Source organism: Castor canadensis, chromosome 12, assembly GCF_047511655.1.
Source record: "Castor canadensis chromosome 12, mCasCan1.hap1v2, whole genome shotgun sequence".
Taxonomy (NCBI): Eukaryota; Metazoa; Chordata; class Mammalia; order Rodentia; family Castoridae; genus Castor; species Castor canadensis.
In genome coordinates, this window is record NC_133397.1 from 77,750,382 (window position 1) to 77,764,876 (window position 14,495).

Sequence of the window (14,495 nt, forward strand, 5' to 3'; positions counted from 1 at the left end):
AGTTTCTGTAAGTGTGATACAGAAAGGATCCAGTTTCTCTTCACTTCTCAGTTTGAGATTAGAGACCCTCTGACCACAGGCTTAAATTAGTCTCACTTGATTCCTCCTAGAGTGAATTCCAGGCCTGTCTTTGTCTCTCTGGCCCATGCATTTCAGGGAAACAGAGGCTCAAGTGTTTGCAGTGTTATTCATTGGCTTTAGAATAAGAATAGATTTTGAGCTGAGGTAAGTTTTTGGTCATAGATTAAAAAAAATTGATTCAAAATTGTCACTGTGTTTTTGTCCTTTACCTTGTTTTCTTTACCCATTTCTGCCCTGTACACTCTTAATCCACTTTTCTCCTCTCTTTGTTCCTTCCTGCTTCTGTCCTCTCCCCTTCCCCTTTGTTTCTTAATTTTGTTGTTGTTGTTTCTCAGCATTTTTTATTATTTTACCGGGATTGTTGATGTGAGGTCTCTAGCTAATTATTTTTATAAAACTCAACACATTTAGACACATTTTAAAATTTTAAACTGAAGCTCCAACCTCACCCCTACATTTTTTTTGTTTATTGTTTTTTGAGACAATGTCTCACTATGTATCCCAGGGTGGACTCAACCAGGCTTAGCTTTAGCTTCCTCCCTCAGCCTCCTAAAGCCCTTCTTTAGATCATCTCGTGGTTTGTGATTTAGAACTTCTAAGTTGACTAAGAGCTTTCAAGTTCACCTGAGAGCTTCAAAGTTAACTTCTATATGTTTTCTAGTGGCAAAATTGCACTTTCTCTGATGATATTTTTGGCTCTTGATTTACATCAATTATTTTCACAACCCACTACTTAGGCAATTTGCTTATTTTCTGATTGTTTTGCATAGTCCCTCAGGCCAAGTCCTGCTACTCATAATTTATAAACGTGGTCTTTGCACTGAGAACTGAGTTGCATCAGGCAGGCAGGGGCAGCAAGATGATGTCACAGACCCAGGTCCTCATGTCCCTGTTGCTCTGGGTCTCTGGTGAGAAACTTATTCAGTGCTTCAATTCATTTGAATATCTTTGTGGAATTGAAAAAATGATTTTTAGATGCACTGAGGAATAAGGACTGTTTTCAATTTGGACTAAATGTTGTACTGTGTTATAATACCATTAAAGTGCATTTAATTGCCACATTTCAGTGTGTGTATGATCATTGTTCATTCCTGATTGCAGGTGCCTGTGGGGACATCGTGATGACCCAGTCACCAGGCTCCCTGGCTGCATCTGCAGGACAGAGGGTCACTATGACCTGTAAGTCCAGTCAGAACATTGGTAAAAATATAGCCTGGCACCAGCAGGAACCAGGACAGCCTCCTAGACTGCTGATCTATGCAGCCTCTAGCCGGGCGTCTGGGGTCCCTGACCGCTTCAGTGGCAGTGGGTCTGGCACAGATTTCACTCTCACCATCAGCAGCCTCCAGGCTGAAGATGTGGCAGATTACTACTGTCAGCAGGGTTATAGCTCTGCACCCACAGTGATTCAGTCTTAATCAAAAACCTCCTCCCCAGGCCGTGGGTCAGTTATCTTTGCAGCACCAGCTACTTCCTCCTCACATAAACCTGACTGCACATCTATCCTGTTTGTCTAAGAAAGTTGCGTTTGTTGATGTAGTAATTTGGGGGTTCACAGGGTGCAGGAGAAAATTCAGGAAGTGGCTTTTATCTGGATCTCTTTTCATTGGAGATTATTGAAGAAAAAGGTAAGGCTGTCTGAGAGATCATTACGAGTTTTTGAGTTATAGAAATTTAACTGTTTTTTGTGGCATATTACATGACTAAACCAAGAAACCTAGTTTTTACCCTTTAGAGAAAAGTCTACTGTGTTTTATGTGCTTACAGATCAATTCTTCCCTGGACATCCTTGAATCTCAAACAGTTCCATTTTGACTCCTTATTCCTCTGGTCTTTTTCTTAACCTATAATCACCTCCCACAACTATTTTCCTTAGTATTAAACACTTGACTCTTGTACCAAACCTTGGACAAGGAATTTATTTCTCTCTTGTTTCTTTCTTCCACATACCCTGTTTCCCAGCTGAGCCTTTCTAGTCAGTTTCACACAAAATACTTTCCTACTCTGCTTCTTCCTGAATTACACTTTTCTCATCCCTTCATTTTTTTCTGACATACTCTTTCTCTCAAAAGCAATCCTTGAATTCTTTAATTCAATCACTGCAGAAACATTTGACAGAATTTCCAATTAGACGTTCTCATCAATTTGTGATGGATACTGTGGTCATATGTCCAGTATAACTTGAGTTTTTAGAAGGCATGAAATTAACATGGATGTATCAGTGTAATGTGATCAACTCCAGTCATCCTAGTCACCCTTATCATCCTCCCCATCTAAAATGCTTGTGAGAATGAAATGTAGTTCCAAATAAGATCTCTGCAAACTTGAATAATACATTCTTTCTTATACAACAGCTTCTCATACTAGTGAAAAATATTTTAAAATATAGATAATAAGAAGTCTACATCATCTGTTTATTTAGACTGTTTACTGAGTGCTTTCTATGTGTCAAGTTAAAAGTTATCAAGTTTCATTCTACTTGGGAAAAACAAATAATTAATAACCCTTATTGGACTGTAGTAAATGAGTTATTAGTAAGCAGTACAAAGAACATACAAAATCAGTTGTATTTTGTTTCATAAATAACTGAAAAGCAAAAGAAGAAAATAATTCTATTTAAGATAGTATCCAAAATAAAATAATTCCAAAGTTTGGTTTATACATGTAATACAGATACATTTGAAAGGCACAGGTTGAGACAATCAAAGTTCAATGATAACATGAGCAAAGTTAGTGAGACCACACATCAACAAATAAGTCAGGCAGTGGTGATGCATGACTAATCTCAACTATGCACGAGTTACAGGTAGGAGTATAGTGTACAAAAATGGGCATTGACCAAAACAGTAGAACCTATTTGAAAATAACCTAAAAACAGAAAGGTCTGGAGGTATGGTTCAAGTGGTAGACTGCTTGACTATCAAGCATGAAAATTTTAGTTCAATCCTTGGAACTGCCAAATAAAATAAAGTAAATTAAAATAAAATAAATACTTAAGTACCAATTTAGCCAAAAAAGTGAAAAATCTATGTATTAACACCCATGAAACTCTAATGAAAGAAATTAAAGAAGACATAAATTAATGGAAAGATATCCCATGGTTTTGGACTGGAAAAATTAACATTGCTATGTTTATGCGACCCAGAACAACATACACCCTCAAAACAATCTGTATAAAAATTTCAAAGGCATTTTCATAGAAATAGAAACAGTAATTCTTTTAAAAATACTTTTATTAGCATATATTAGTTTTACAGAGTGTTTTATTGTTACATTTCCATATATGCTTACAATTTACCCACCATCAGTTAGATTGATACCCAACATCATTTTCTCTTATACCCCTCCCCACTATTTAAAATTATTTTGACAGGTCTCAAGGTTCTATATTCATACACATATATAAGGTACATTGACAATATTAATCCTCCTTTACCACCTTCTTTAGTCCTTCCCCTCTTGCTAGTACATTCCCCCTAGTAGAATCTGTTTTATATTGTTGTTCTTCATTGTTTCAGTTTATGCTTATTGTTCAAAGTGGTTTTTGCCATGGTATTTCACCTGGGAATATATTGCACTTTAATCAATCTAACAACTTCTATCACTTTATTTGATCCTTTTTCCTCCTCCTCCTCCTGTTGTTCAACAGCTAGAGAAAGTAATTCTAAAATTACTTTGGAACTACAAGAGACTTTGAAGAGTCAAAGCAATATTTAGAAACAGAATAAAAACTGAAGGCATCACATACCTGGTTCTAAATTACATTAAAAAAGGTAGAGTAATCAAAACAGCATAGTATTGGCATACAAATAGTACATAGATCAATGGAACAGAATAGAGAATCCAGAAATAAACTGGCATATCCATGGTCTACTAATTTTTGAAAAGGTCATTCAGAGGACGTAATGGAGAAGGGTTAATTTGGTGAAGGAGTGGAGAAAAAAAATTCTTACACACTTTTGCTGGGAGGGTAGCTTGGTATTGCCATCTTAGAAAATATCATAGACCTGCCTAAGGAAATGAAAAGTGAAAAATAGATCTGTCAGATGACACAAAAATTCCTTCTTCAGGGTATTTATCCAAAGGAAATGAAATAAAGATTACATCACTTCCATATTCATTGAAGCATTATTCACAGCAAGCAAGATATGGAAATAACCAAAGTGTCTATTGATGGATGAATGGGAAAGGAAGATGTGATCTTTCTCTCTGTATATATATATATACACACACTATTCATATACATATGCAAAATGGAATGTTATACAGCCTTAAAAACATCAGTGGGGAAATAAGGGGATGGACAATGGGGACATGTATGTGAAAAAACACAAAGTTACTAGACATATGGGATGAATGAGTCTAGAGAGTTAGTATACAACATGACGACTATAGTTAATAATATTTACTGGATCTGATATTTTTTGATGAAAGAATAAAATTTTAGTGGTCTAGTAACAATACATAAAAAGAGTATTAGAGATGATGGGTATTTTCATCATTTGAAAATAATATCAATGCCTTGTCAAAATATATCAAAACATGCTGCACTAGTTAAATATATTCAATAAAAAACAAATGATTAAAAGCTAACCCCCAAACGAATCAGTAAATATAAAACACTGCAGTTTCAAAGTGCTATGATCAACAAGGATACAAGGAGGGATCAATAATTGGGGACATTTTCACAATTGATTTACCATAGGCAGTCATGGAAGTGTCACTGAGAATGGCATGCTTTAATTAAAGTCTCAACAACGGTGAGGAAATGACTTTTAGGAATATCTCTAGGGAATACTATTATATTTAGAGAAAATAATATGTTTCTGAGACAGACTAATGACCAATATGTTGGAGAAATAGAAGAATGCAAATATTGCTGAAGTAGATCATAGAAAAGCAAAGTAAAAAAAAAGTTAAATAAAGAGGTCATATTATGAAGATCTTTGGAGGCTACTTGAAGGACTTGAATTATATGTATAAGAGTTTTGAATAGAGCAGATGTGATCAGATTTATAGTTTAGAAGGATCTTCGGGGTGAGGGTTATGGACACACAGGAAAGAACTGATAGGAGGCCAGTGCTTAATTATCTGGAGAGGTGATTGCTTTGGTGCAAGAAGTTTGGAGTGGAAGCATGATGAGTGGTCTGTATTGGAGATAGATTTTAGCGCTATCCTGATGATCTTACCCAGGGGTGTGAGAGAGAAATCTCATGATAACTCTGTCATTTCTCTTTGAACAACTAGAAGGGAAGCATTGGCACTTGTTTAAATAGAGTAGTCTGGGACAAAAAATTTAAGGGAGGAAGAGCAGAAATTTGTTTTTGACACTTCAGGTTTGTGATGTGTGTTAGACCTGCTTTGTAGAATGCTATGGCAAGATTATAGGGAAGATCTATTTTTAGTTTTTTGGGGGAGAACCTCTAAATTGATTCAGATTGTGGCTCTTTCCACCAACAGTGTAGATGGGTGCCTTCCTCACCATCATTTCGTGCTTGTTTTCTATATGTAATCATTCTGATTTGCAAGGTGGAATTTTACTGATTTATTTATTTACGTATATTACTTGCACAAAGGGTTTTATTGTGATTTTTTAATGCACATAATGTATCTTTATTAAATTCAAGTCTTCTGTCACTCCTTGCTATTCCTGCCTTCCCTGTTTTACAAACAATTTTTAACAGATTTCATTATTGTATTTTCATATATGCATATAAAGTATTTGATCTTTTCCCCCATCACCTTCTTCTTTCACCCTCTGCTTGAATGGTTCCTTCTCTCAAAACAGTCCTGGTTTTATATTCTTATCATTCATTTTCTTATAGGTCTAGATTTTGTGTATGACAGAGAACATGCAATGTTTATCTTTCTCAGTCTGGCTTATTTTGCTTAACATGATGATGATCACTTCCACCCATTTTCCTTCAAATGACTTAATTTCATTCTCATTCATGCATGAATAATATTCCCTTGTGAATATATACCATACTTTCTATAAGTTCATCAACTTATGAGCATCTAGGTTGATTCCATAGTTTTACTCTTTTGAATAGTGCTGCCATAAATATGGGTATGCAGGTATGCTATTGTATGCTGACTTACATTCCTCTGGATATGTGCCCAAGGGTAATATTACAGGATAACATGGTAGTTATATTTTAGTTTCTTGAGGAGTCACCATGAGTATGGATTTTCATCATGGCTGTACTAATTTACATTCTCATGAACATTGTATAAGTTTCATCTCTCCTCCCATTACCACCAGCATTTGTATTTGGTTGGTTTCTTAATGACTCAATCTGTCTTAGGTGAAATGGAATCTCAATGTTGTTTAGATTTACATTTCCTTTATAGTTAAGGATGCTGAACATTGTTTCATGTAGATTTTGGTCAGGTGTACTTCTTTTCAGAAATGTTTGTTTAATTCATTTGCTCATTCATTAACTGGATAGTTTGATCTTTGGTTTTTAACCTTTGGAGCTTTTTATATATTCTGGATATTATTTGTTTACCCAATGAAAACTGACAAAGATATTCTATCATTCTGTAGGTTGTTTCTTGATTCTGGTAATTATTTACTTTGCTGTGTAGAAGGGTTTTATTTGTTACAAACTCACTTGTCAATTCTTGCTTATATTTCCTGAGCAACTAGAATTCTATCTAGAAAGTTGTATCTATGCCTAAATCTTCAATGCTTGCCTAACTTTTCCTGAAGTAGTGTCAAAGTTTCAGATATTATACTAAGGTTTTTCATGTATTTTGAATCAATGTTTATACATAATGAGAGATGTAGATCTAGGTTCAGTCTTCTATATGTATATCCAGTTTTCCCAACATCATTTTTTAAAGATGCTACCTCTTTTTTACCCCATGTCCTCTTGGTTCAATTTGATAGGTCACATGCATTTAGGAATTTGTCCATGTCATCTACATTTTCCAGCTTATTTGAGCATAAATTATCAAAGTATTTACTCATAATCCTCTGGATTTCAATGGTATTTTTTGTGATATTCCAAATTTCACCTCTAATTTTATTGATTTGGGTTTTTTCTCTTCTTCTGTGAGATTGGCTAAGGCTTATCAAAGAACCAAATTTTGGCCTCATTAATTGCATTGTAAAGTTTCTTGGCTTCTAATTTATTAATTTTTATCCCAGTTTTTATTATTTCTTTCCATCTGATAGTTTGGGTTTGGCTTGTTCTTGTTTTCCAACAGCTTGTGGTGCCTTGCTAGGTTATTTATTTTTTAATAAATCTTTAATTATAATCTTTCCTCTCAGCACTGCCTTGGCTGTATCCCAAAGGCTCTAGTAGGTTATGTTTTCATTTTCATTGCATAGCAGGTATTCTTTGATTTCCTTCCTTATTTCTTCAATGGCCTCTTGTCATTTAACAATCTGTTTTTCAGTCTTCCTTTGCTGCTGTGTTCTAGTTTTAGTCCACTGTGGTCTTACATTTTCTAAGACTTGCTTTCTGTTCTAAAACATGATCCATGGGCTGCTGAGATAAATGTGTACTGTGCAAATGCTGGATGAAGGTCTCTGTAGATGCCGGTTAAGTCCATTTGTCCTATCATGTCAATTCATTCTGAGATTTCTTTGTTTTTCTTTGTCTGGATGATTCAAGTATGGCTAAGATCAGAGTGTTGAGTATCCACTATTGTTTTGTTGGAGGCTTCCTGTGGTTTTGAGTCCAGTGGTGGTTTTTTTCAAATGTAGCTGAATGCACCAACATTTGGCACACAGATGTTAAGAATTGTTTTTCTTCTTAATGGATTGTTCCTTTATTTATATGAAGCCACCTTCACTGTACTGTATCTTCTGAGTAATTTTGGTGTGACGTCTGCATTATCAGATATGACTATGCCCAGTTTTGGGTCCATTTGCTTGGACAGTGTTTTTCATTCTAAGCTAGTTTGTGATGCATTTCTTGTAAGTGACAAAAGGCCAGAAGTTATTTTGTAATTCAACTCACCATTCTATGTCTTTGATTGGGGGTTAAGGCCATTTATGTTCATTATTAATATTGAAGTGAATGTTGTATTTTCTGTCATTTTGTTGTTTGCCTCCCCCCTTTTCCTTGTTTTCCAATCTACTTGTCCAGAGGAGTTTATTCTTACATTTTCCTGACTTTGTTCAAATTCTTTATTTGTGTGTAGAATTCTGTTAATTATTTTCTACATTGATGCTTTTGTGGACCTTAACTCCTTTAGTTTTTGTTTATTATGGAACCTTTCAATTGTGAAAGGTATAGGCTAGATTGACAGTTGTTTTCTTTAATAGTTTGAAGTACATGATTCAATTACTTTCTTGCATTTAGATTTTGTATTGAGAAATCTATTATCCTGTTGGGTTTGTCTTTATCTGTGACTTATGTTCTCTTTTGCAACATTCAATATTTTTCTTTGTTTTATTTATTTATTTATTGGTACTGGGATTCAAACTCAGGCACTCACACTTGGTAGGCATATGCTCTACCATTTGTGCCATTCTGCCAATCCTGTTTTTGGTTGGGTATTTTTGAGAAACAGTCTCATGAACTGTGTGCCAGGCTGGGTTTGAACCATAATCCTCTTCATCTTTGCCTCTTTCTTAAAATTTTATTTTATTGTTTTAACATTTACATACATGTGTATATATTATTTGGACCACCTTCCCCCACACCCCTGCTTCTGGGCAGAAACTGATCTATCCTTTTGTTCCCCAATTTTGCTGAGGAGAAAATATAAAAGATAATAAGAGAAACATAGTGGTTTTGATCATTTGAGATAAAGATAGCTATATTGAGAGAATTCTTGTGTTATTTCCATGCATATGTGTATTTCAACCCATATTGATTTATCTCTGCCAGACCTCTTGACTGCTTCTTAGTCCCCATCCCAAAGTGGCCTCTGCCAGTTTTTTATTAGTATATTCACTCCTATACAGTGAGAATATCAACCACATTCAAGTTTTTGGTGTCCTTCTCTTTCCTTATCCTTCCCATGAGTGGTCTCCCTTTAGTGTGTGACCTACATCCAATAATATTAATGAATTTGTTTCAGGACTATAATCCCCACATGAGGGAAAACATGCAATTTTTGGCCTTCTGAGCCTGACTGACATCTCCTAAGATCATGTTCTCCAGCTCCATTCATTTACCTGTGAATGACAGAATTTCATTCTTCTTTATGGCTGAGTAAAATTCAATTGTATATAAATACCACATTTTCTTAATGTATTCATAGGTAGTGGGGTATGTTGTCTGTTTCCATAACTTGGCTACTGTGAATAGTGCTGCAATAAATATGGGTGTGCAGGTGCCTTTGTAGTAACCCTTTTCACATTCCTTCAGGTATATCCCTAGGAATTGTATGGTTGGATCATATGGCAGATCTAGGTTTAGTTCTTTAAGAAGTCTCCATATTGTTTTCCAAAGTAGCTGATGAGTAGAAGACATCTAGTTAATACTGTGTTGATGGAGAGAGGAGGAACAAAAATTCATAAAAGAAAGCAGACAAACATAAAACCAAAACAAGATGATCTTGCAATATGTTTACCCTCTAAAATTATAGGTAACAAAGAAGATTATGTGTGATTAAAAGGAGACAGAAGCTAATGTGATTTAGAGAGCAGTTCTAATTATAAATGGGAGGAAAGTATAAATGGGAAAGGACAATAGTAAATGAAAGGAGAAGATAGAGTTTAAGATTTAAAACTGAAAGGCAGGTTTCATGGATCTGATGTGATGAATTCAGGATAAAAGAAGAAAAGGAAAAGCAGAACTGAGAGAAAATGGGAGAGAGTACAAAATTGTAAAACTCAGAGGCTAAAAAACAAAAACAGTACAAACATGTACAACAATCTGAACATCCATAACTTAACAGTGACAAGAACAAATCAGCATAAAAATTCAGAATTTTCTAATGCTCTCCTGAGTGGGTATTTTCTTTGCCCCTCAGTGTCTGAGTCTTTCAGTCCACTAGATGGAAGCCTAGAGTATTCCTGACTCTGGAATGGTGTGTGTATACAGCCATGTGCAGCTTTTCCAGTAGGGTGGGAGAGTTTGTGTGGGAAGAAATTGGTGATCTGAATATAATCTGTGGTTAAGACTTCTGGAGTTTGGTCCCTCAACTTGCCTGTCTCACATCATTCTCCCCCCAAACTTGTACCTTTCTCTTTTCCTAAGCTCCAAGGACTTACAGCCTGTTACATAATCTGGATGCAGTCCTTTGTCAAATGTTACTCCAGTAACACGCCTCTGAGATATTCAGCATGGCAGTTGCCATCAGAGATGCTTGTAACTGCAATTTCTTAGATTGGGCAGTGGGTGGCAACAGTGGCCCTCTGGTCCTAAGGCTCTATCCTTTGTTCAGTGGGGAATTATATTCAGATGAGTCCACTGCCTGTATCCCTTTCACTACTTTCTCTGCCACATTACAGATCATTTGCTGGACCCTCCTCGGCATCTGTGCTTGTGCCACATTGGCATTTCCCTCCTGGGCTGCACACTGCAGCTTCTTTGCCCCAGTTCATATGCCTGACCCTGGGCTATGCACTGAGTTTCTTGTCTAAGGCCATTCTCTGTGTGGCCTCTTTGCCATAAGCTGCACACTTGGTTTCTTTGTCTTGGGATGTGTCCTACAGTTTCATGACTCCAGCCACCCATTATCGCTGCATGGATGCTTGCTGTAGGCATTTATGTGTGCTCTTGAGATGTTGATGGTTTCAAAACTCTTTTATCTCTAGCACCAACCACAGCAGTTCTTGTGAGATCAACTCCTGGCTCTGACTTGCCAACCTCCCATCATAGGATGAAAGGGTGGAGGGGCACCTTCATATTTCTAGTTTCCACACAAAATCCCAGGTAGTTGAGGTCCACACACATGAAAACAATTTCAAAATGTGTCACCCACAAACAAGGAGAGTCTTTTTTTTTTTGTGCTATAGTTATTTTTTCTTTTTTTTTTCATTTTTCTTTTATTATTCATATGTGCATACAAGGCTTGGTTCATTTCTCCCCCCTGCCCCCACTCCCTCCCTTACCACTCACTCCCCTCTCTCCCCCTACAATACCCAGCAGAAACTATTTTGCCCTTATTTCTAATTTTGTTATAGAGAGAGTATAAGCAATAATAGGAAGGAACAAGGGTTTTGCTGGTTGAGATAAGGATAGCTATACAGGGCATTGACTCACATTGATTTCCTGTGCGTGGGTGTTACCTTCTAGGTTAATTCTTTTTGATCTAACCTTTTCTCTAGTTCCTGTTCCCCTTCTCCTATTGGCCTCAGTTGCTTTAAGGTATCTGCTTTAGTTTCTCTGCATTAAGGGCAACAAATGCTAGCTAGTTTTTTAGGTGTCTTACCTATCCTCACCCCTCCCTTGTGTGCTCTCGCTTTTATCATGTGCTCATAGTCCAATCCCCTTGTTGTGTTTGCCCTTGATCTAATGTCCACATATGAGGGAGAACATACGATTTTTGGTCTTTTGGGCTGGAAATTGAGTAAAGATCTATTTTAATGTCACAGGGTAAAAGTAGAGAAAAATTTCAAAAGAGAAGAAGCACCTCCCGCTAGAAGTGCAGAGGTAGGAACAAGCAAAAAGATGATTGCACTTTTGTCACTTTTCTGAATTCTTAAGACATTTTTCTCTGTTAGCCTAACTTGAATGAGCAACAGTAAATTAATTGAATGAAAACAACTTGGACTCACTGAAGTAGTCACAAAGCAAAATTGTAAAGTTTGACAAGAGTCTAGAGATTATGGGAGCTGTTAGAAACTGACTTGGCCAATTTATTCGTCTTTCTTAATTTTGCCCTTGGAAATTGGAAACTTCCTTAAACCACGCATCATTTGACTCTCGTATTACGATATCTTTGTAGCTTATGCCCAAAAATGATAAAGCAAAATAAGGGAAGATCATCTTCATTAAATGGAAAAATTAAAATACGCATTTGGCTTCATATACTTGATATTAATGACACTTTTGTGTCAATAAGATGTTTGTATATACAATGCTCTGAGTTGTCAATTATATCCATTTGATTAATAATGCTTTCATTTTTTATCACTTTAGACAGGGTGTTGCTCTACAACCTAGGCTGGCCTCAAACTTGAGATCCTCTTCTCCTCAGCCTTGTAAGTGCTGGAACTTTAGCAGTGCAGTACCACACCTGGCTATGATGTTTTAATTTTTCATTTTCCTATATTTTACACATAATAATTTTAGAACTTATTTCTTAAATATGCTGTCATAATACCCAATCCTGAATTCTGAATTCTGTTATTGGTAATGCTTTTCCTTCATACTCAAGTTATCTTTTTAGTTTAGGGTGCAAAGAATTTCTGACTTTATGGTCTCTTCACTTTGAAAAATTATTTTTTGGTTACTTGAGGAATTCAGGTGCTTGTGGATTCTCACAGAGTGGTTTTCACTTGGGTATCTTATCAACAAGGCCATCTTAGACCAATGTCAAGACTGATGATTCATAGACCTCCGTACACCATGAAGTAAAAATTGTTGTCACTGTTGGTTTGAGCCATTACTGATTGAGGAAATCTTTTATTATTATCATTATCTATCCTTATAGATAATCCTTTGTTGTATATGTGGGGTTCTTTGTAACAATTTCAAATAGGCTTATACTGCACATTGTTTAGATCACCCCAACCATCTCTGTCCCTCAAACTTCTCCTGCCCCACTTAAATCAGTTGCCAGAGGTTTCATTGTTCTATTTCTTATAAATATATGAAGCCCATCATCCATATTACCTCACTGTTATCTCTTTTGTTCACCCTTGCCCTTCCTACAAGTACCCCCAACACTATACCTATTATACAGTCCTGTCTTTTGTTAGTAATTTCTAAGTTGATGTTCAAAGGGTTTCTCAGTGGGTGTCCTTTCTGTGAGTATACTTTACTTTGGTCAGTTAAGTTCTTTGCATTGTTCTATGTTATCCCTTCCCTCTCACTCCCAATCTTCCAGCAGCTTTCAGTACATATTCTTGTATTTTCAGGAAATCTTTTTCTCTCTCTCAATTTCCCAACTAATTTAAAACCATCTTTTTAGTTTCTATATGTGATGGAATGATAAATTCAAGGTTCCATTTTGTTCACAATTACTTTAAGATTATGGATTTTTGATCCCTGCATAAATTTGTGTACTGCAGGATTCCCCACGGAGTGAATTCCATACCTGTCTTTGCCTCTCTGACCCAAGGATAGCCTGGACACTTGAGCTCAAGTAATTGCAGTGTTCTTAAATTGCAGTGTTCCTTCCTCTTCTTCCCCTTCTTCCACTTCTTCATCATCTTTATTTCCTTCCTTCCTCTTCCCTCCTTCTCTCCCCATCTACCTCTCTAACTCCCACCTTCCCCTATGTTTCTTTAATTCTTTTGTCAATGTTGTTTTCTACCATGTTTTATTATTTCACTAGAATTGTCTAACTGAGGTATTTCATCTGTTGTTTCTAAAAAGCTCAATCAATTTAATTACATCTTTTATTTTAAACTGCTGTCCTTTCACTAGAGAATCCGGTGGTTTGTGGTTTAGAACTTCTAAGTTGACTTCTGTGTCTTTTCTAGTTGCACAATTACCTTTTCTGTGATATTTTTAGCTCTTGATTTACATAAGATACTTTCACAAATTACTGCCCAGGGAAACTGCTTTCTTAATTTTTGTTTGCTTTGTATAGACCCTTTCAGGGTCAGTTCCGCTGCTCTAATTTTAAAAACAAATTCTTTTCAGTAAGAACTGAACCCCTACATTAGGCAGGCAAGAGCAGAAATATGGTGTCACAGATTCAGATCCTCATGTCCTTGTTGCTCTCAGTCTTTGATGAGAAATTTAAAATGTCACAACTCTTCAACATAATACTTTTGTAGAAATAAAAATGATACAATGTACATGGATATAATGACTTTTTTTATATGAACCCGATAATATGTTGACATAGCTCCATAAGAAATGATATTTTAAAACACATATTTCAATGCTTGTATTATAAAGTTTATGTATATATGGACATATTATCATTATCCTTTCTTGATTGCAGGTGTCTGTGGGGTATCATGATGACTCAGTCTCCAGGTTCTCTGGTTGCATCTGTAGGAGAGAGGGTCACCATCAACTGCAAGTCCATCCAGGATCTTTTATTAAGCTCCAATCAGAAGAACTGCCTAGCCTGTTTCCAGCAGAGCCCAGGACAGCCCCCAGAACTTCTCATTTACTTGGCATTCACCCTGAATCTAGGGTCCCTGACCACTTCAGTGGCAGTGGACCTGGGACAGATTTCACTCTCACCATCAGCAGCCTCCAGGCTGAAGACGGTGATTACTACAGTCAGCAGTACTACAGTGCTCCTCACATAGTGCTTCAGCTTTGACCATAAACTTCCTCTTAGAGACTCATCAGCTGCTTAAACCCCACACAGCCCTT

At 36.3% G+C, this 14,495-nt stretch overlaps 2 gene segments (V, D, J or C); one reads left to right on the forward strand and one right to left on the reverse strand.

Moving 5' to 3' along the window:
* LOC109699244 (immunoglobulin kappa variable 4-1-like) overlaps positions 1–14,495 on the reverse strand; it is a 935,238-nt gene that overhangs the window by 643,694 nt on the left and 277,049 nt on the right.
* LOC109678716 (immunoglobulin kappa variable 4-1-like) lies at positions 863–1,499 on the forward strand. The segment is given in 2 exon segments: positions 863–989; positions 1,183–1,499. Coding segments are annotated over 2 exon segments (366 nt in total).